General features: G+C 42.3%; 1 protein-coding gene across 1 annotated transcript in view; it reads left to right on the forward strand.

Annotated features, from left to right (window-relative positions):
- Positions 1 to 23845, forward strand: part of ACBD6 (acyl-CoA binding domain containing 6) — a 102258-nt gene that overhangs the window by 49134 nt on the left and 29279 nt on the right. Inside the window, exon 6 of the mRNA XM_083743992.1 lies at positions 4305 to 4394. Within this exon, the coding sequence (XP_083600118.1) occupies positions 4305 to 4394 (90 nt within the window). The remainder of the gene's footprint in view (positions 1 to 4304; positions 4395 to 23845) is intronic.

Raw genomic sequence — 23845 nt, forward strand, 5'->3', positions numbered from 1 at the left:
TCCTGCTGGATTTGTGTCATATTGCTTTTAAAGGCACAAGGCCAGAAACTTTAAAAAGGTACCAAACCAAAGCTATGCAAAAGTACCTAAAGGCATCTGTACATAGCAGTTCTACCTGGCCTGCAAACACAGGTAACAGATGCCTTTAGGCATTTTTGCATAGCTTTGTGTACAGGACACTACAGATATTTATTTTTTTATATTTAACATAATGTATGTGCTGCTTGAATCCCTGCGGCGGGGTGCGCTCCCGCTGCTCGGTCCCAGCGCCTGCCAACCTAGCAGTTCGAAAGCACCTCCGGGTGCAAGTAGATAAATAGGGACCACTTACCAGCGGGAAGGTAAATGGCGTTTCCGTGTGCGGCTCTGGCTTGCCAGATGCAGCTTTGTCACGCTGGCCACGTGACCCGGAAGTGTCTCCAGACAGCGCTGGCCCCTGGCCTCTTGAGTGAGATGGGCGCACAACCCCAGAGTCTGTCAAGACTGGCCCGTACGGGCAGGGGTACCTTTACCTTTACCTTTACTATGTGCTGCTTGAGGGGATGCAGGTGGCGCTGTGGGTTAAAGCCTCAGCACCTAGGACTTGCCGATCGAAAGGTCGGTGGTTCGAATCCCTGCGGCGGGGTGCGCTCCCGCTGCTCGGTCCCAGCGCCTGCCAACCTAGCAGTTCGAAAGCACCTCTGGGTGCAAGTAGATAAATAGGGACCGCTTACCAGCGGGAAGGTAAACGGCGTTTCCGTGTGCGGCTCTGGCTCGCCAGATGCAGCTTTGTCACGCTGGCCACGTGACCCGGAAGTGTCTCCAGACAGCGCTGGCCCCTGGCCTCTTGAGTGAGATGGGCGCACAACCCCAGAGTCTGTCAAGACTGGCCCATATGGGCAGGGGTACCTTTACCTTTACCTTTATGTGCTGCTTGATTGTAGAAACTTCTATGCAGTTTGCATATGGTCTACATGTTAATGCTATGTTGGCAGTAGACATACAATATTGGGCAAATGTTAACCCTGTTTTGCACTCTTCCCACTTGGAGATCCTCCACACACACCTTGGCATCTTTTTCTTTTCTTTTTAAGGAAAAGCTCGTATTTCCTTGAGATGCATTCTTACATGCAGCTTTTTAATTTTGGTGTTCCAAGTTTTTGCTCTTAGGTTGTTGGTAGAGAAAGAGAACTTGCAAAAAAATTAAGCTGTGTTGCAACCCCAAGTAATTTTGCACCTGTTGTTTTAGACTGCCAGAGAAGAAACTGCAGGAAGCCTAGGCTGGAGTGGCAGCCACAGTGGAAAGCAGGAAAGTGCATGTATGAGGAAACCACCTAGAGAACTGTGTGGACACAAAACAGAACCTAGCTATTGCATGGGGAAAGCTAATGCCTGACCTGGAACCATTTGTGGATAAGCCAGGGTAGGGGGAACCAACAGACTTTTCAATAGGTAGAGTTGTGATAGACCTTGGAGAATAATGCAACCTTCTGCAATCTTGGCAGAGCAGGCCGTCTCTCCGTTCTAGACCTAGTCACTCCTGACATGGAGAATGGACTATAAATGACAGATGAATAAACCAGACTTTTATCAGTGAATTAATTTAAAATCATTTTTGCTTTTGCCAGATATGTTAAGATCCACACACTCCTTTTCAATTCCGTGCTGTATAATTGAGTGCAGCAAGGTTTAATAATTCATAGAACTAATCTGGGTGCCATCTATGTTTCTAAAAAGAATAATTGCCAAAACCCATTCTAATTCATGGTTAATTAGTGTACTATCAAAATAATGTGTTACAAAATTAATTACTTGTTGGGTTAAAAGTGAGCTGAAAAGCTTAATGCGTGGAAGCCTGAGACAGCATTTTCCTACTTAAAATAATGATCTACATCTGCTGCCTTTCAGAATAACATGTAGAAGGAAACATGAATTGGGTTAGGTGCAGGTGTCATCCATCCTTCTCAACTTCAAATGTAAAGCTTTGCTGTGTGCTTAAATACCTTGCTTGCTCGCTTGCTGAAGATTCATGATGAGGAAGAGCCTTACCTACCTAGCTGGTGGCTTCATGAAGCACTGCAAAGAAGTTTGAATAGTCCAGAAAGAAATGCACTCTGTTACAAAATTTCATAAGCTGCGTTATGATTTCCAGCTTCACTTTAGTACGGGTGGTTAGGAAGATCATTTCTGCAAGTGCATCACATGTTACATCTGGATTCAATATTTTAGTAGGTAGTTTTAATTAAGAACTGCAATGTGTACAGTCCGAAGGCATGAGATTGAGGTTGTTTCTAAAAATGTGAGTTGCTTTTTACTTAAAAGTTTATGGACTGAAAAATTTCAGGAAGTTTTTTGTTTAAACTTTTGTAAAACTTTCTAAAAATGTTCAAAGTCCATAAACTTTCAAGAGCAGTGTTGTTCTGGCCATGGGTTGGAGTCTGTAGGATGAGGTGACGTTCTGGGTCACAGACCTGGGTATATCATGCCAAAGAACAGTAAAGGCCAGGAACCAGTTCTGAAAATGGCCAAAGGTGTCCCACAGGACCTCATACAGATATGAGGCAGAGAATTTGTGTCAATGATAGCCAGGGAGAGAGTGACTGAGCTTACACAGAACGTGAAGTCCTAGCTTGCCCCACCTTTCCAGGTTGAGGAGTGCTTCATTAAAAGACCCATGCTTGCTCTTTGAGTCTTGTACTCCATTGGTAATTGGGGATCTCTTTATAGGTTCAATGAGTAGGTCTGAGCAACCGTGACCTCTGGTGTTGCTGATTGGTCCTGAGCTGCTGCCTCAAATATTCAAGGTTCATAGCACAATTCTCTCCATACACACCACCATGTTTTCTCCCTATACTAGTCCACTGGTTCAGCTACGTTGTGTGGATTGTCCATCAGTTTCTGACCTCAGAGGAAATTTCCTTGTGGTAAAGGTGGGGAACCTGTGGGCCTCCAGTTGTTGCTTGACTACAACTCCCATCACCTCCAACCTTTGGCCATGCTGCCTGAGAATGCTTGAAGTTGGAGTTGAACAGATTCTCCCATGTAAGCCATGTCCTAGGAAGCACAGTCATTTAAAGTCCTCCTAAATTGCAACATAATCCTATAAAATTCCAATAAAACAAGGCTATTGCAGTACAGTAATGGTAGAAGAAGAAGAAGAGTTTGGATTTGATATCCCGCCTTTCACTCCCCTTCAGGAGTCTCAAAGCGGCTAACATTCTCCTTTCCCTTCCTTCCCCACAACAAACACTCTGTGAGGTGAGTGGGGCTGAGAGACTTCAAAGAAGTGTGACTGGCCCAAGGTCACCCAGCAGCTGCATGTGGAGGAGCGGGGACGCGAACCCGGTTCCCCAGATTACGAGACTACCGCTCTTAACCACTACACCACACTGGCTCTCACTAGCAAATAAACCGACTAAATATTACGCTTTTAAATATGGGGAATTCTTTTATCTTTTTGTTTTTATGAATACTTTTAATAGGCTTATAAATGGTTCTTGATCTGATGCAGTATCCAAGCCAAAACTCTGGGTTGGCTCATGAGACTGTCCCAACATGTCATCGGCCCAAGGCATGTGGCAGGTTACACTCTGGACCTTGTTACCTTGGCTGGGCAGGAAGAAAGTGATCTGAAAGTGGGGAGTATTGACATCAGTCCCTTATCTTGGTTGGATCACTTCCTGTTACAGTTGAGGATCTCAACAACTTTCTCCCACTGCAGAAGCAAGGGGTCTATGAAAATGGTCCTCCCTCAGAGGCTGATGGACCCAATTGCTTTTCAGATGGCCCTGGGGGAATTTCCCAGCTTATAAGCCCTGGGTGACTTGTGGAACATCTGGATGGCTTGGGCTTTTGACATGAGCACCATCTCTCAATTCTTGGAGCCCGCTTGGCTCCCTGGTATACTCCAGAGCTTAGGAAGAGGAAACAAGCTGGGAAATGCCTTGAATGCGAGTGAAGAAAAACTTTGGTCAAATGCAATCGAACAATGGTGAGGGCTGATCATCAAGCCTACCTGGTGGCTGTGAAGACAGCAAAGAAGGCATACTTTGGCTGCCTCCATTGCATCCTTATTGGTCTGTTTTGTTTTTACATATTTCGTGTTCTTGTTTTGTATTTTTGTGCTGTGAACTGCCCCGTGATCTTCGGATGAATGGTGGCATATAAATTTAATAAATAATTATAATTCAGAAAAGCAATTATTTTGTTACAGTGCAAGCACTGTTGATATTAATGTATCAAATGAAGTGCTTTGAGGCTCGCATTGGTTATATTAAGCTATTACAACAGTTTCACTCAATGTTGTTGTTTGCTTGATATTTTAGGGCAGAGCTCTGCTGCACTGGGCATGTGACAGAGGACACAAGGAACTCGCCTCAGTACTGCTGCAACACACGGCGGATGTTAACAGCCAGGTACAGATTGGAGCAGTTACCACTCTGGTATATCTAGTGCATTTCAAAAGGGAAGCAAATACAGCAAAAATGTTCTCAGCTGCACAACTGAAGGGATATGTAGGGTTCTTTAAGGATTCTGCTCTGTTTGAGTACTTTTGGTGCCTCTGCTCATCATAATTTCAGTGTTGTACTGTTTAATGTCTCAACAGCACCATGTCACACTTTCTACAGAACATAGGAGCAGCACAGTCCCTTCTTACAAGGGTTTAGCACAAACACAAGTGAAGCGAGGAAGAGATGAATGGAGGACCAACTTGGGTGATATGTGGGAGTTAGCATCCATACATATTAACTGAAAAGCATCACCAGGGTTCTGCTAGCTTGAGGAGTGGGTTTACCCATTTCCCCTCTGACCATTTATTGACTTCAAATTGTGCCCCTCCCTGGCTGCTTTCCTGGCTGGTAGTGGAGATGCATGGGTCTCTGTTTCTTTTCCCCCGTGAAGAGAAAAGCAGCTTCAGGTGGGCAATTTTGAGTGAACAGACAATGAGAAGAAAAAGACTGAAGTGTTTCTTTCGCCCTCCTGCTGTTCCTCCTCACACGGATCAGCAGAAGAATTCTGTTGGAAGAATTTTGGAGGGAGAGGTTTGATTGAAGCAATGATAGATTGTCTGCATTATGGAGATGTCAGCTAAGGGATGAAAATCAGATAAGTTGAATCTGAGAAAGTGAGGACAATTAAATAATAGAGAGGAGGGGAATTTGTTTAAAGCGTTCTGTTTTCGCTTATAAGTGCTAGGAGCCTAAAGATCATGCAGAAAGAGAACTAATGCATCAGCTTAGAGGTGATGAAATCATGGCTGTTGAAGGGAAATGAGTTTTTTTAAAAAAAAAGATGACATACCAGCAAAAGTGGGGCTTACTTAGCCAAGGGATGAGTAGAGCACAGATTAGAGTTTTATCTAGCTACGAATTTCCTTCCTGATGTACAGAGTTAATTGACTACTGTTGGGTTATACACACTGGTTTCATGAGAGAGAAACCCTACTAGGGCTGGAACACGATTGATTTCTACAGTCAGTTTCTTTGGTATGATGTGCAGCAACTTGCTTCCTGTGCCCTTGCTTAAAAATACTTACATTAAAAGCAGTCAGCTTTTTCAACAAACAGCTTTTTTTACAAACAATGCAATAAATAGTTTAATAGTTGCTTCATTAGTAAACTGTTGTTATAAAAGTTTGGAAGAAGAACAGGTTTCTTAATGAGCAACACAAGCTTAGTTGATGAAGTGTTTAGTGCTTGATACTTAAGTAGGTGCAGTTAAAGTGCATATTATTCTTTGATCCTTAGATATCTTTTCAACTTGGTGTACCATGATAACAATCCATGAAAACTCAAAGTTTAAGATGTTCGTTTCAGTTTTGGAAAGCAACAAAAATATATTGGTTGCAAATTTTAAACATGGAATTGACTTGGGAAATTACATTTTTTAAAACACAGAAACCTTGCTCTCCTTTTCTCTTTCCTACTTTTTATATATTGCCATTTTCTAGCCAAATAATAACAGAGGAGGCTTTCTAAAAGGTCTTGAATGGAATAGAAAGCCAGGCAATGTGCACATAGACACACATGCATCCATGACTCCAACATGGGTTAAATTCTAGTAATATTTTGTGTGTAGGTGCATGCGATGTTATCTTTATGAAGAGGAAAGCAGAGACCTTTGTGCTATAGGAGGACATACTCCAAACTACAGTTGGAAACCTTTTGCCAGTCAGAGTAAATAGTACTGGTCTAGGCAAGCACACTTTGATTTCTGAAGCAAAAGTTCGGCCAGTACTGCAGTGCTTGCAGACGGTACCACGTAGTGAATACTAATGTGCAATAGCTAGAATGAGTGTTGGGCAGTGGTTAGTTCCAGAGTCAATCTTCAGATGATTGTGGGAACCTGAAAAACTGTTGTAGGTTACAACACAGTCTTATATATACACCTTATATATATACAACTTATATATATGATGTAAGCAACAAGCAGACATGGATTCATTCACTGGAGGGCTCAGATGTTTCATATGGCAGGACATCTTTGTTGGTCTCAGTTTATTCTCCCAGTCTGTATTTTGGCCTTAAAGACCCGAATGAGAGTGCATGGAGGGTATGTTGTAAGAAAGCTTATTTTGCTGTATGAACAGCAACATTGCTGACCATGGGGCACATCTGTTAAGACATCAGACTTAACTTCCAATTTCCCAGCTTTGTGGAGTTTTGAGTCAGCTTGAGATGGCCTTTACTCTGGCCTTAAAATGGCAGGTGTTTAGGGGGGAAATATTTGAACTGCAGCAACAGAGTGGCAGAGCTTTTTTCCTTCCAGATTATAGGGCAGGCTGAGTTCAGCTCTTTTCAGTGTTGATAATTACCTTTAATAATACATTTGAAAAGAGATGGTGATTGCTTGGGATGGGGGAGTGCAGAAAGAACTAATTTGTGGAGTGGGAGGTAGGCTTTGCTTTGTGTTGAAAAGGGTCATTTGTGTAATCTAATTACCTAAATCCTTAGCCACAGGCCTTTTCCTAGTGGGTGGCTCTGCCTTGAGAGCTATACTTAGAACTTAGATGGTTTGGGCATCTTGTAAGTGAGTGGCTGCCCCAGATCCAAAATCTGCATCTCCTGTTTCGTTTTCTAATTTTAACACAGATTTAAAAAATAGGTATGCCTACTGTGAATAAATAGGCATAGTTCAGATATAACACTGGTCTATGCTTTCTGTGGGACACGGGTGGCGCTGTGGGTTAAACCACAGAGCCTAGGACTTGCCGATCAGAAGGTCGGTGGTTCGAATCCCCGCGACGGGGTGAGCTCCCGTTGCTCGGTCCCTGCTCCTGCCAACCTAGCAGTTCGAAAGCACTTCAAAGTGCAAGTAGATAAATAGGTAACACTCCGTCGGGAAGGTAAACGGCGTTTCCGTGCGCTGCTCTGGTTCGCCAGAAGCGGCTTAGTCATGCTGGCCACATGACCCGGAAGCTGTACACCGGCTCCCTCGGCCAATAAAGCGAGATGAGCGCCGCAACCCCAGAGTCGGTCACGACTGGGCCTAATGGTCAGGGGTCCCTTTACCTTTTTATGCTTTGTGTTATGTGCACAAGTCTTTGGCTGATTGTGCTCTGCCTTCTCCTCTCCCCTTCCCCTCTTCCATTCACAATTTCTGTTTTTCAGTTAGCTGCAGTTTGTTCTCATGTGTGAACTTGGAGTGGTGGTTTGTCTTATGATTTGGAGCAGAGGTAGCTAACCCTTTCTGCTCTGAAAGCCTTGTCAATACCTTCCTGATAGTTTAAATAAGTCATCAAGACCGGATTGCATAAGATCCTTTACAGATTTGTTAACAATGCCAGCTTTTTATTTATTAAAAAAAAGGCAAATTGGGTGAGCTTAACAAGGTAAATTGCCTGGTATTAACACCAGCCAAACATTCTTAACTATGTTTAATTTAGATAAATCTGACATATTAGTGAAGAATTAGAATGACTTTGTGAGAGGAGATAATTGTTTTCACAGATGTTTGCAAACTATTCAGTTTACCGGTGTAGAGGAATAAACACAGAAATACTTAACTCTTTGTAGTTTGGACCTGTATATGTTCCATACACAAAAAGGAAAACTAAAACAGGCACTATTATCAGTTGATACACTGTTTGTTTTGTTTAACTAAAAGATTTAAATCCTGCCTTTGGTTCCCCTATAGAACTCTAAAGGCAGCTCATAGCCTGAATAAAATGATAAATAAAATAACACATTATCATAAAAGATAATTTCCAAAATAAGATGGCAGAAGCAGTTTTTTAAAAACAAAAACAAAACCCCTTAGTGTGGGAACAATATCAAAAATGTATGCCCTATACCTCCCATCTCTGTGAGTGTTTATTTGTTTTCTATACTTCTCTTCATCTAACAATGAAGGATGAATATTTTTGCCGGGCGCCTATCTCTCCCACTTCTCTGCAACACTCATTCACTCCCCCAGGTGGGGCAAATACTGCCTGATAACTAAGAAGAAAAGGGAAATGAACTGATTTGGAGATCCCTCAGTCACATACACAAATGCACCTTCTCTCTAGCAACTGCTCTGAAGAATACCATTCGCCTAACACTCTTACCTTTGCTGCCTCATTCCCCTCCTCCTTTTGGTTCTACTCAGCTATAATCTTTCTCTATGGGAGGGATGGAGAACATTTTCTTGCTGGTCTTAACACCTCCCCATCCCTCATAGCTGCCCACTTGTCAGTAACCTGATGTCAGGTGAGGCTGCCCTTTGAAGGTTGGACTGAATTGGTAGCATGGGACGTTGAAAGAGCCCTTGTGCTGTTTCAGCATAGATTTGCAGATATTCGCAGGAGCATTGTAAGGGCTGTTTGAAAGTCCTTTGTTTACATTGCTGCACCGCTCCGGTGTGGATTGTACACAGGACTTTCAAACAGCCCCTGTGATGCTCCTTTAAAGGTACATTGCAGGCCTTTTTGAAAGCTCTGTGCTGCACTTTAAATTCCTGAGCTTCAGGGGACAGGGCTGGGAGGGAGAAGTGGTTTTAGCTGAATGCTATCGACTTCCCCCTCCTTGAGCAAGGCATGCTCTGACCACCCATCAACTGATGAAGGGCTGGGTGTTCGCCTTGTTGCAGCGAAGGAACGTAGGGAGCCCACCTTAAACTTCTGCTTGTCCGGCCCCACACCTTACGTCATAAGAATGTAAGAAGAACTTGCTGAATCAGGCCAGTGGTTCATCCAGTCCAACGTCCTGTTTCCACAGCGGAACCAGATGCCTGTGAGAAGCTTCAAGCAAGGCATGAGCACAATATCACCCCTCCCTACATGTGATTCCTAGCAGCTGGTATTCAGAGGTATACTGCCCCTGTCAGTCGAGGTAAAGCATAGTCATCGTGGCTAGTTGCCATTGGTAGCCTTGTCCTGCATGAATTTTGATGACTTTAAAAGAAGGTTAGACAAGTTGGTGGTCCCATCACTGTCTCCTGTGGGAGCGAATTCAATAGTTTACCAATAATAATAATAATAATAATAATAATAATAATTTATTATTATTTATACCCCGCCCATCTGGCTGGGCCTCCCCGGCCACTCTGGGCGACTTCCATGGAAACAAAAAATACAGTAAAATATCACACATTAAAAACTTCCCTGAACAGGGCTGCCTTAAGATGTCTTCTGAATGTCAGGTAGTTGTTTATCGCTTTGACATCTGCTGGAAGGGCGTTCCACAGGGCGGGCGCCACTACTGAGAAGGCCCTCTGCCTGGTTCCCTGTAGCTTTGCTTCTCGCAATGAGGGAACCGCCAGAAGGCCCTCGGCGCTGGACCTCAGCGTCCGGGCAGAATGATGGGGGTGGAGACGCTCCTTCAGGTATACTGGACCGAGGCCGTTTACCTATGTGGCGCATGAAGTAGTACTTTCTTCTGTTAATCCAGAATCTTCGAACATTCAGCTTCTTTGGGTGCTTGCGAGCTCCAGTGCTCTGGGGTAGAGGGGAAACCTTTTCTCTATCTTCTTTCTCCCATGTCATGCATAATTTCTGTTATGCCACCTCTCACTTCCCCTTTGGCTAAACTGAAAAGCCCCAAATGCTGCAACCTTTCTTCATAGGGGAGTTGCCCATGTATGACATGTATGACACAGGTGGACGTGACTTCCTGAAAATGGTCTGGTGGGCTAGGTTTGACCCAAGGGCTGGAGGTTCCCCATCTTTCCTCCTTGGGCTTGTTTGGGGGAAATGATGCCGTGACCTCAGCAGCTGTTATAAGAAGCCCCCGTCTTGATAATACCTGTTTGCACACTGAGCAACCAACACAACAGAAAAGACAAAGAGGTCTGAGGGGCTTTGTTAGTCCCAAGATTCTTACTCGTGTTTCAACACTGAGTTGCCATTTTAATTGAAAACAATATAGCTATCTTCAGAAAAGGGCAAGGACACTTCAAGGGTGTGAGTGGGGGAATTCTTAACTATGGTTATTCATCAGGATGGTAAATGATCTTTTCTGCCCCCCCGGGGGGGGGCTAGAAATTGAAAAGAACAACAGCAGGAGCTTTTCTTTTAAGAGCTTTGTGTAAAATTTATACCTTTAGCATTTCTTTGCTATTGTATTGCCAGAAAGCCAGCTGTTCAAAAGACACAAGTGTACATTTTGTTCCTTTCCCAGGAAAGATCAGAATGTGCTGCTTCAGCATTGTTCTGTGTTCTTACCTCCTGTACCATCAAGTGAAATCTCCATTTGTGGCATTGTAGAGCACCATCAAGGAGTAATTTGGTTATTGCTTCCACAGCATTTACAGAGGCTGTAAACCATCAAGACCTATGCAGTTTTTGTTGTTGTTTGCTTGTTATTGACTAATAACCTAATGTACTTTTTTTTAAAAAAAAAAAGTGGGCTGTTTACTCAAGGTGGAACTGTGCCTTACAAATATTGTTACATTTGGGGGGGGGGGATTTTGACTTAGAAGCATTCAGTCATAATCCCACAGATGGTAGCTTTGCCCTTTTGGCTCCTCAGCCAAGCACATCCACCAAATGTCTGAACCTGAACTATACCCTTCAGTCTGTCACCAAAAATGATACCAAGTTGACCCTCTGTGTCCTCACACAATTTTGTGTGTTTCTGTGCCCCAACCAGTGGCAGCTACTGATGTCAGCCAGTGTCATGTTTCTTGGAAGATGTAGTTCTGCCTCAGCAAGGGCAGTGTTGTTGCCACCCTCCTGAGTGTTCACCTGATCCATTTTGGGACAGGTGTTTTTGAAAGATGGCCAACCTGCCAGTGTCAGTTTTGATTTCAGAGGAGGGGACTTCTTTCTGCCTCAATATGTAACCTTTCCTGTTGCAGACTGAAAGCATTCCATCAGTTTAGATGGGAAGGTTCTTGTGAGTCAGAGGGCTTCTGGAGACAAAGATGCAGAGTATCAATTCTTTTATAGTACACTCATGCACGTTTTTGGGAAGGGGGGGCATGCTTTTCAAATAGAGACAATACAAACATAATAAATGGAAGAGAAGGTTCATCTCCCTCATGACTCAATCCTTCTCAAACGACATTATTATTGACTGGACCATTGGTTGCCAAAAAGAAAAATCAATTTTTAGAAGTACTTGCTTGGCCACAGATCATGGTACTAACCCAGCACAGACAGGCTGATTTTATCAACTATCTGAAGACTAATTTCCACCATTAGCCAGAAATGAAGTAGAAATTATGGATAAATCAAAGATGGCTTCGTATTTCTTTCCATTTTCTTGCTCCTTTTTATTCTGTGCCTCTAAAATGCTTTTATGTCTCCTTTAATTCTGTCATCTTCCAATTTGATGCAGTTATATAGTCTATGTAGCTCAGAACCTGCATTTAGTGTTGTTTTGTGTTCCCCAAAAGCTCTATAACACACTCTCACTCACTCACTGTCTCTCCCCCCCCCCCTTGCTCAAACCATTCATTTCTGGCCTCCTCTGGCTCCAATTGACATTCTTTTTGCAAAGGTACAGTTATGAGTGAGCATCAGTATTATGAATATAGGACAAGACACACCAATAACTTAGTGGTCCACCTTGAAGAAGGGGTGTAGGGAAGCAACTTTCCTCCCACCGTGACCATCCCATGAGAAGTCCACAAGAGGATTAAAGGGCAGTATACTTACGGCTTTTCTCACTTGTTTGCCTTGCCTTCACTTCTGTAATTGTACCAGAATGCTCCCAAACAAATTCTGTTTGCATGTATATGGCAAATGGCAATAAAAAAGGTATGGATCTTTTTCACATTTTACTACAGAAACAAATGGCTGTATGCAAATTTTCAAGTAGTATAGCTGCTAAAGGACAATCTTCTGTTGTACTACTTTGACTGTTAGATAACTCTGATGTGCAGCCAGCACCCTTCTCTCTCAGACTTGAATCTAACAGCTCTAATTCACTTTGTAAAATTACCATCCAAATTAAAAGCTGTTAAATGCTGAAAGACATTTCTTAGGTATCCAAGGCTTTTACTGAAAAATAATACTGCTGACCTTTTACGATTCTTAATGTACTAAATTATGTCCAGTGTCGTACATACCTTATATAACGTCATGTAAGACTACTGTGAGATTTTTTTGTTGCAAGGAAGGATTATAAATGTTATTTAAAAATCAACATGTTAAATCACATGTTGGAATAAACCCAGCTTTATCTAAGTAACCTACAAGTGCATTTGCCATGATGACAGGCACTGCAGTGGGAAGGGGAATCGCCAAAAATGCACCTCCCCCATTTCACTGATGAATCCTTCTGTCAGTACACAATGAGCACCCAAAATCTTTATATGCTGCTGGACTGTGTAATTTTTTCCCCAACTTTATCCAGCTTAAGGAAGTTCAACTTAGGCAAGAATTTATTATAGGATTGTTCTCTAGTATAGATCAGCCTCTGCCAATGACCTGCCAATGTTCCCTGACAGTTAATCGTGCTGGCTGGGGCAGATGGCACTTTGCGCTCCAAAACAATTGTAGGTACCAGGATGGGGAAAGCTAGTATTGATCCCTATCAGATTGGGCAAATGTATAGATTTCTTCAGAATACTTAATCTTCATAAATTTATTTGCAGCCATGAAGAAGAACGAGTAGTCATGTTAAATCTTCTAAATTTCTTACCTTCTTCAAATATTTATTTCTTGGTGCCTTCAAATGTTTAGCTATGCTTTTAAAGAGGCCGCTTGGGTATGTTTTGCTTCTTTCCCAAATGGTTGTTCTCCAACATCCTGTGTTGCATTTACTTAAAAAAACACAACCCAGTAATTCTGACCTATTTTACATTAGTAGGTCATTATCATCTGAAAACATATTATTTAATCTCCCATCTTCTTTCACAGCTTCAGTCCTTATTTGAATCTTTTCAAAACAAAAAACAAAACCCTGTGATCAGCAAGTACAGCACTCTCAGACTGAGTGTTTACATTTCGACCAGGTAATGTGAGGAAACAAGTACATACATTCTGGAATAAGTAATTTATGTATTTTTACCCTAGAAAAGAAAGTATGGCCTCTGTTTTTTTCTGAATATTGTACTCTTCCGATTGCCTCCTCTCTCCTGCGGCTCCTTGAGCATTTCTGCTACCAGATTTCGTGCTGCAGGCCTGCCTGCTGAAAATGCCAAGAGAGGAGGGCAGAGAAAGCAGCAGCATATCGTAAGTGTAAAAAGGGTAGCTTGCCCAACACCAGTTCTTTCCTGCTGTTTCTCAATTTGGCCGTTCCAGGAAGCTCTCTGTAGGCTGCAAGCATATATGCCCACCCTGTTTATACTCCTGCCAATGGTTGTGAAATCCATTAACCAAAAGAAAGGAAAGATCTGCTTAGTGACAGAGGGTAGCTTTCTGCATTAAAGCATTGACTTGGTGCCAGTCACAGTTATTAGAAGTGGCACAGCTCCACATTTCTCTCACAGGTCTCTCTGAAGAATGCAGGTTGGCAGCAGGTTGAATGCTAAGTGGTCAGTGCTCAGCAGATGCTGTTTATGTCTTCTGAGGGGGGAAAAAAACCTTTTCAGCAAAAACATCATTCAAAGCATTCACAAGTTTCTGCTGGAACTTTGAAGTATTTTTTTGGATACGACAGTGATTTATTTTGGTTTCTACTCCACCTATTGGATGTGGACTGGAGAACTTTTGAAAACTTGCTGGACTTTGGTGTGTATATTCCCCCCCCCCCCCTTGTGATGGTGGTTAGTCACGAGAATTATTGGGAAACTGCAGTTATTGTTGATTAGCTCATTTGTGGTTCACAGCGTTCCCTAAATATGGAACTTGCTATCAGGAAAGAAGATGAGGGTTTTGAAATGAAAAAAAGTCATTCCTTCCCACACACCTCCTGTTCTATAGTTAGTATTTGAAGCTGCCCTTGAAAGAATGTACAAAGCTTTATATTTAGGTGCATTATTACCAGTGAAGAGTGTAGAGAACTTTGTTTTCAAAGCTCAGCATCATATAATCCAGTCCTAAAACATGCTTCTCTTGGAAATATTTTGACAGTGGTGTATATACTGATACATCCTCTTAATGTTGCAAAACAAGTTATTTGTGGTTGCCAAGCATCCAAATTCAGATATATAGATATGTCTGGGTTGAAACAGCAGTAGGTGGGAGCTAAATATATTTACCATTGAAATAAATGTACTATATAGTCTAGAATATATGTGTTTGGCTAACACCTATCACCCAAAGTCTGTTCTACAAAAAGTTTTATCCAATCCACATAGCTGTTATATATTAATCCCCTCCAAGAAATGTTTTGTGGAATGTGCCTCTAAGCATACATTTTAAAAATTGTATTTTAATATGGCATATGACATTCTCGGATGGTCCTATTTCCTTTTTAATTATCCTTATCTTGTTACTGTGTACTTAGATTTGGTGGTTTAGTCATCTGACAAACATGTGCCTAATGTGCTAAATCACCTGTATAATTTTGGAAATCGTTTAGAAGGTTTAAACCCTCTTTGAGCTATTTGCTCTTTAAAAAAAAAAAAGTCAGGTGTGAAAATGTAACCTGTTGTTCAAGAACAAAACAAGATTCCTCTGGCAGCTGAGTCAGTTTTCCAGGTGAGTGCATCATAACAGAAGGGCTCTAGCCTCAAATTGTTTCCTTTAATCCTGGGTTTCATCTTGAAGCATGAAACAACATGCACATCTTCTGTCTCTACTTAGCAGTGACAAATCCCTATTTTTCAAGATGGCATCAATCATATTCGCACCCTGTCAATCCACAGAACTCTCTCTGATGAAAGAATTTAGTTGGAGTTAAAAGGAAATCCTTCATTCCTGCTGCTGCTTATAGACTTCTGCTGCTGGCTGTATTTAATAGGAAGATGACAGTTGCCCAACACTTTAAGCAAACCAGTCTTTTTGCATGTTATTAGCGGATATTTGGGGGGGGGGGGCAGGCAGCTAGCTGAAGATCTTGTGTTGTCCCTGCACAGAGCCTTACGTTGGCTGACAAAATCCCTGGAGTTGCTGACTGACTGGTTAAAGGAACCTTGCCTTATTTTGCAGTCTTTGATTTCTACAAGGCTGGGAGACAGAGGTACTTGAGGGAGCTCATCCGCTTGAGTTAGAATAAGCTTGGCAGAACTGAGACTTCTGGCAAGGGGGGTCCCTGGGCTATCGCCAGCACATAACTCCAGTGCTCAAAAGCTTGCGCTGGCTGCCCATATGGTGCTGGGCCAGGTTCAAAGTTACTGAATTAATTTGCAAGGCCCTTAACAACTTGAGTCCAGGATACCTCAGGGACTGCATGATTCCTTATATCCCTGCACTGGTGTCTTGGGGGAGTTTATGTTAGTTTCCCCCCATGGCTCAGATGCATGGCTGCCTCAATATCCACCAGGAGCTGTGGGTTTGTTATTGCGGGTCCAGGTTTGTGGAACTCGCTGCATGTTGTAGTCAGGCAGACTCCTGACTTCATGGTTTTTTGTTTTTTTAAAAATATATTTTATTAAGGGTTTTCTTGTTTTACAGTGTAAGTATAATGCCTCGTATTTTTTTTCCCCCCGTGTAACATTTTTACAAATCCATTTCATTTGTTGAGGCATTAGGGGGAGAAGAAAAAAGAAAAGAAAAAAAAAAAAGAAAGGAGGGTGGAGGGAGGGGAGATGGATGGGGGTAGGGTAGCGGTGTTTCTATTATGCTTAATGTATGTAGTTTGGTGTCATCGTGCTTGTGTTATTCACTTGTGTTCCTTTGGTGGTGAGAGAGGTTGGGGTTGGCCTAGGATGTGATTGTTTGTTTGTGATTGGCTGTGGTGATCTTTGTTTTCGTGTGTGAGTGAGGTGGGTGGGTGTTTTGGATCAAGTTAGCCATATTGATTTGTATGCTGTTGGTGGATTATTGAGCTCCTTTTTAGTCTTCCTGTATTGGTCTCTTGTGCACTGCTTAGAAACTACTGTGATTAAACGGTATGCAAATGGTTGTATCATAACGTATAACCAACTAAATAGGTTGGTTTTTGCAGAATCACCAAAAAGAAGACCTGCATCGGTCCCCAAAAGTAGAAAACAAGTCCCTTTGCACATTGTAGTAGCACATGGCTTCTTCTACTTTCACAGTGTTTTCACATGGAACTTTATTATAGCAGGCATTAGAATTAAAAATTAAACAAATATTCAGGCATAGTATCCCACTCTACATTTGCTAGAAATTTGCACAATATTCTCCCATCAGCCTCATTAAAAGGTGTCTGAATCTCTAAACTACTTTTTTCTCCTCACTTTAAAATTAACAGAAAGAATCTGCCGTTCTTAAGAATCTGATCAGTTTTAAGAAGATCAGTTAGTTGGGTTTACCTCCCTGCAGAGATGTGAGTTTTGATAGCTTGTCCACCTAGCTGAGCCTTGTCTCCAATATTGTAGACTACACTGAATGGTTTCAGACTTGGGGCATTCCTAGCCCTTCCCAGAGGTGGCAGAGAGTAAAGCTGGGAGTTTCAGCATGCAGAACTAATGCCCTACCACTGAGCTATGACCCGTCATTATACAAACAAGGCTCCCATTCTACCAGTCTGAGTTACATAATTGCAATCTCTTATAGATGGTTGACCTGAATGATTAAGTGATCTGGCTGCTTAAAGTATTTCTGCTTCTGTATGACAACCTGAACTGTCTAAATCCTTAAGTCAGTGTATCAGTCATGTATCAAAATACTATATCTTATAGTGGTCTGACCTCAGGGAATTCAGACATTTCCACTAGCCAATCAAACATGCCTTGTATTAAGCCCATTTTATAACCATTCCACAAGCATTAGTGTAGATGTCAGAAATGCATGTAATGATATATATATATATATATATATATATATATATATATATATATATACACTTTACCTCCATGAAGGTGGTCGTTTTTTTGCCCACCAGCCAATTAACTAACTATATAAAAAGCCTTTATCAAATGCATTATAATAGCCATTCAGGGCTATGTGCAAGGTTGCTCTATCCTTTTTTCATTACCCCTCTCTGTAGTAATGGAAGATGGTATTGTCTCAGCATCCCTTTCAGATTACTAAGTGCTTAATAACTATTCTGTTGTTGCTCTCTGTAGTTCTGACGGACTGCTGTAATACCATTTTGAACCTGCAACTAGGGAGTGTTATGTGAAAGCAAGTGCCAATGTGAGTGTCTTAATGTAGAGGGGAGAACTTTGAAGCTGAGATAATGTCAAGGAAGACTCTGTTCTAATAGAAATAAAAAGCAGCAAATGTGGTAATCAAATTCAGATAAATTAGTATTGGCAGATTCAGAATGATGTACTTGCTTGAGCAATCTTTCAAAATTCTTTCTTGTATACTGCTGCCATCTCTATATTTATTATTATAATAATATGATCCATGAGGCATTTGAGGGTGGCCTAGCTAATTCTAATTAATCCAGTCAGAGAGAGCAGCAGGGTAAGTGGAACAGTCTATCGGATTGAAATTCATAACTTAATTGAGGTCAAAGTCCTGGGCTGGGAGAACAAAAGTCTTTTGCTAGGATCAGGTGGATCAATAGCAATAAATATCTGGCTTGGATACAAGTACTTTATAGTGACAGATTATTTGACACTGGCCAGAGGGCTTGGTCTTGTTAAGGGCAGTGTCCTGTACAGTATTCCACAAGTTATGTTTGTAGTCTTTCCAAGACCATAGGAGCCCAGAAGGGGAATCGTGTGATATATTATAGGCTGTTGAGAGGCATGGAAGGATGCAATTTAGAGAACTCCCATAGAAATGGTGAAGAGCTAGCTACAGTTTATTGATGTATCTTCAGTAGTTCAAGGACTTTAGTCACATTAGCAGTGGCTGAGGTCAAAAGAACTTGCTTACGGCTTGCAGAAATAAGCAGCTTAACCCTCAGGCTTGTCCACAGAAGGACCACTAGGAGGTAGGAGACATCTGTGCTGATTACAATCCTGCTCCATATCACAGGCAGTGGGTTAGTAACATACTGGTTGAAACAAAGTAGAATATTTTCTGCAACGTGGCTTTCAAAATACAGTATAGACCAAACATTTTGTTTCCATAAAACATTCAGCATTTTTTTTTTGGGGGGGGGTGTGCATAATTGTGGTGCGGCCACAAGAGAATACATAATGTTATCAACTTTGCATAGTAGATAGTGGAGGCAAGGAAGTACTTTCTGTCTTTGGAAAAGAAGCATAGTGGAAGTGGTACTTTAAAAAAAAAGTATAGGGTCCAACCTGTTGTTCATGAGGAATGGTGCATAAGAACAGACGGACTTCTGCATCAAAATTGCAATGATGTTATAGTAGAAATATAAGAAAGGCTCTTTGGACAAAGTGCAGAACTGGGTAAGGTTTTGATCATTAGTACAGTGGTATCTCGGGTTAAGTACTTAATTTGCGCTGGAGGTCTGTTCTTAACCTAAAACTGTTCTTAACCTGAAGCACCACTTTAGCTAATGGGGCCTCCCGCTGCTGCTGCGCCACCGGAGCACGATTTCTGTTCTCATCCTGAAGCAAAGTTCTTAACCCGAGGTACTATTTCTGGGTTAGCGGAGTCTGTAACCTGAAGCATATGGAACCTGAAGCGTATGTAACCCGAGGTACCACTGTAGTTTTGTATTATTGGACAATATTGGGGGTTTTCAGTCTTGTCAAATGTTGCAGTGTCAATTATAATAATTCAGTTTTGCAACTCTCTGCAAGCACTTATTTGTAATAGTTATGCTTCAGTGTTTTGGGAAACAGCATCTGGGTGTGAAAAAGTAAATGTAAAAAAAATCATTTGCTTTTTATATTTTAATACACTTGGGCAATAATCATTATTTTCAGAACTCAGGAGTCCAAAATACGCTTTGGGTTTGAAAAACAAGTTACCGTATTTTTCGCTCCATAAGACACACTTTCCCCCTCCTAAAAAGTAAGGGAAAATGTCTGTGCGTCTTATGAAGCGAATGCTGCGCGGAGGAGGGGCGTGTAAGCGTCTCCTGTCCGCTTTGCTGCTTTTAAGCGAGCCACAGAGGAGGGAAGGAAGGGAGCCATGGCTCCCGTCCATCCCTCCTCCACGGCTCGCTTTAAAGCAGCAGAGCGGACAGGAGCCGCCCGCTTTGCTGCTTTAAATACCTTAGTTTAGTACATTTGATTCAGAATATTTTTTCCCGTGTTTTCCTCCTCTAAAAACTAGGTGCGTGTTATGGTCAGCTGCGTCTTGTGTGAAAAATACGGTATATTTCTAGTCTCTGCCAACTCTAAAAGCAATCTGAAATCACATGCTAAATGGAACTGAAAGTAGGCTAATTCCTTTGTCTGAATAGGATTCAGCATACATAGATCTAGAGGTGAAATGTAGGCCAGCTTCTTCCTTCTTACCTATGTCATAAGAACATAACAAGAGCCTGCTGCATCAGGGCAGTGGCCTATCTAGTCCATCATCCTGTTTTCACCAGATGCCTGTGGGAAACCCATGTAGGATCCATGCACAAGAGCAGCAACTGATACTCGGAAGCATTACAGCCTTCAACTGTGGAGGCAGAGCATAGCCCTTATGACTAGTAGCCCTTGATAGCCCTCTCCTCCATGAACTTGTCTAATCATCTTTTAAAGCTACCTAGTTCGGTGGCCATCGCTGCCTCCTGTGGGAGCCAGTTTCCTAGTTATAACTATGTGCTGTAGGAAGAAGTGCTTTTTCTTCAACCTGTCCTTAATCTTCCAAGAGTCAGCTTCATGGGATGTCCACAAGTTCCTATATTATGAGATGGGGAGAAAAACTCTTCTCTATCCACTTTCTCCACACCATGCATAATTTTATAAGCTATCCTCTTACTCGCCTTTTCTCTAAACTAAAAAATCCCAAATGCTAAAACCTTTCCTCATAGGGGAGTTGTACCATCCCCTTGATAATTTTGCTGGCCCTTTTCTGAACCTTTCCAACTGTACAATATCCTTTTTGAGGTGGGGCGACCAGAACTGCACACACTACTCTTAATAGATTTGTATAGTGGCATTATGATATTGGCAGCTTTTTATTTTCAATTCTTTTCCTAACGATCCCTAGTATGGAATTTGCCTTTTTTTTTTTTTACAGCTTCCACACACTGGGGCAGCATCTTCATCAAGCTATCTACTACAGCACCAAAGATTTGTTCCTGGTCAATCAATACTAATGAGCATATATGTGAAATTAAGATTTGTTTTGGACGGACATGCATAACTTTATACTTGCTTACATTGAATTGCGTTTGCCATTCATTCAGTTTGGAGACGTACTTTTGGAGCTATTCAGCTTTTTCGTTATTTTAGTATCATCACCAAACTTGACCATCTCACTGCTCATCCCTGACTCTGAACTGTTTATGAACAAGTTAAAAAAGCACAGATCCCAATACAGATCCTTGGAAAATCCATTTTCTAAATCTCTCCATTTGGAGAACCTTCTATTTATTCCTACTTTTGCTTCTTGCAACTTAACCAATACCTGATCCACAAGAGGACCTTTCCTATTATTCCTTTACTACTGAACTTACTCAGAAGTCTTTGATGAGGTACTTTGAAGCTCTTTGAAAGTTCAGGTACACTATGTGTCAGGCTGACACTATGCCTCCAGGAATCTCCCCTAACTATATGCTTGATGACATACTCAAAGAACTTCAATAGATTCATGAGTCAGGACTTGCCCTCACAGAAGCCTCTGCTTTAGTAGGTAAAGGTAAATGACCCCTGGACGGTTGAGTCCAGTCCAATGTGACTGTGGGGTGCTGCGCTCATCTCGCTTTCAGGCCAAGGGAGCCAGTGTTTGTCCATAGTCAGCTTTCCGGGTCATGTGGTCAGCATGACTTAAATTGCTTCTGGCACAATGGGACACTGTGATGAGTACCAGAGTGCATGGAAATGCCATTTAACTTCCAGCCACAGCAGTATCAGATGCTTGGTTATTTTATCTTTAACAATACTTTCCACCAGTTTTCAGGGGGTGGATAATTAGGTAACGGGAGTATAATTTCCAGGAACGCCCCCCCCCCCGCAAGATTTCTTTTAAAAATGAGTGTTACTTTGGCCACTTTCCAGTCCTACTCTTGGGGCCCAATATCACCACCCGTAATGATTCTGAAGCATAAGATATGATACATTTCCACTTTTTTTATTTCTCCAAATTTTGTCCTAAGAATGTGAGGTTCACCCTCAAACTGGTGGTATACAGCAAAGATATATTTAAAAAGACTAAAAGGGAGTTGCAACTTTTGGAGTGTGTGAAGAGAGGAGTTGTTGCAAACTACATCCTGTGTCCTGCTCGCTAAACAGTCGTAGCCTCTGAACCTCAAGCAACCACATTTCACGTCTAGATTGCATGTAGCATATTGAACCATTTTCCACTATAAGATAAATGTGCAAAATGATTCTTAGTCACTCATAAGTGGAATCTGCTTGTTTCTTACAAAGTCTTGCTCTAATAGCCTAGCTTTATCCCAAATGTGCATTTTAAATGTGAAGTAAGTATAACTTAGACTTTTCAGGAAACAACTGGTATTTCTGTGTCTTAATTGAATTGTGACTACCAACAAGTGGTGTAACACAGTTATAGTTAACTGCTCCTTCCTAAATTTCTCGTGTCTAAATAAAAGGTAAAGGGCTGACCATTAGGTCCCGTCGTGACTGACTCTGGGGTTGCGGCGCTCATCTCGCTTTATTGGCCAAGGGAGCCGGCATACAGCTTCCGGGTCATGTGGCCAGCATGACTAAGCTGCTTCTGGCAGCGCACGGAAACACCATTTACCTTCCCGCCGGAGCGGTACCTATTTATCTACTTGCACTTTGACGTGCTTTCGAACTGCTAGGTTGGCAGGAGCAGGGACCGAGCAATTGGAGCTCTCCCCAATGAGGGGATTCGGATCACCGACCTTCTGATCAGCAAGCCCTAGGCTCTGTGGTTGAGTACTTAAGACCATTAGCTGATTGTCCCATAGAACAAATCTGCAGTGAAGTTGGAATAGGATATCTGAGTATTTTGCTCATTTGTTGGCAGTCCCATCATAGGTGGAAAAAGAAGATAAGAACAAGGTCCTACTAGAGAAGAAACCTTCTGACCGAGCAACGGGAGCTCACCCCGTCGCAGGGATTCAAACTGCTGACCTTCTGATCGGCAAGCCCTAGGCTCTGTGGTTTAACCCACAGTGCCACCCGCGTCCCTTCTTGTCTAAATACCTACATGCTAATTTAGACGGCAGCTCTTTTTAGACATTCACATTAACTGTGGGAGTGTCATGAGGATGAATACACAAGCTCTGCTTCCCCTTTGCCATTCCTGACGCCTTTTGCCAGTTAGAGGATGAAGGTCTGAAGCAAGGGAGCTTCCTCTACTTGTGGAGGCTCTGGGATATCAGGGTTTTTAAATATGCAGGGAGCCTTCACGAATACAGGAAGCTCCCCACTGCAGATCTTCATCCTCGCAACTCATACAGGGCAATTGTGGGGCAGGGATGTAGAGCTAGTGCAAGTGTCTGCACTCATCACAAAGGTAAAGGTAAAGGTACCCCTGCCCATACGGGCCAGTCTTGACAGACTCTGGGGTTGTGCGCCCATCTCACTTAAGAGGCCAGGGGCCAGCGCTGTCCGGAGACACTTCCGGGTCACATGGCCAGCGTGACATCGCTGCTCTGGCGAGCCAGAGCTGCACACGGAAACGCCGTTTACCTTCCCGCTGGTAAGCGGTCCCTATTTATCTACTTGCACCCGGAGGTGCTTTCGAACTGCTAGGTTGGCAGGCGCTGGGACCGAGCAGCGGGAGCGCACCCCGCCGCAGGGATTCGAACCGCCGACCTTTCGATCGGCAAGTCCTAGGCGCTGAGGCTTTAACCCACAGCGCCACCTGCGTCCCGCACTCATCACAAGTTAACCCCTAATCAGAAGCCCTGAAAAGGGCTTATGTGCTTGTTGATCTGCTACACACTGTGGCGGGAAGGACTGAAAATAAAAAGGGCAAAGTTTGCTCAATGTATGAGCTTTACCCTTCTGTAAAATGATTTTGAGCATTTCAGCTGCACTAACTATGCTGTAATCTTTGTTGCCATTAAGCTGATTATGCCTGCCCCAGGATTCCTCCAACTAATCCTGAAATATTGCAACTGGTAGCTTTTCATTTTAACACAATTAAAAAAAAAAAAATCCATGCAGTTTGACTTCACTGGTCTTTTAAAAACTGACTGCACTATATTACAGGGATCACTTCATAAAATATTTGTTTCTGTTAATGCTTGAAGCTAGAATATAATAATGGACTTGTGCAGCAGGGGAAAAACCTCTTGATCCGTTAGTTACATACACTTTGTGGAATTTAGATAAAATGATACACTCTTTAGAAAAAAGAAGTACATACTGCATTGTTCTGATATTAATAACATTTTGGCCATATGTTGAAAGCAACAGCTTCCTCTGTAGTTGAGTATCTCTAAAACTCTCTGCTAATGAC

Source organism: Podarcis gaigeae (assembly GCF_964106915.1).
Source record: "Podarcis gaigeae genome assembly, chromosome: 6".
NCBI lineage: Eukaryota > Metazoa > Chordata > Lepidosauria > Squamata > Lacertidae > Podarcis > Podarcis gaigeae.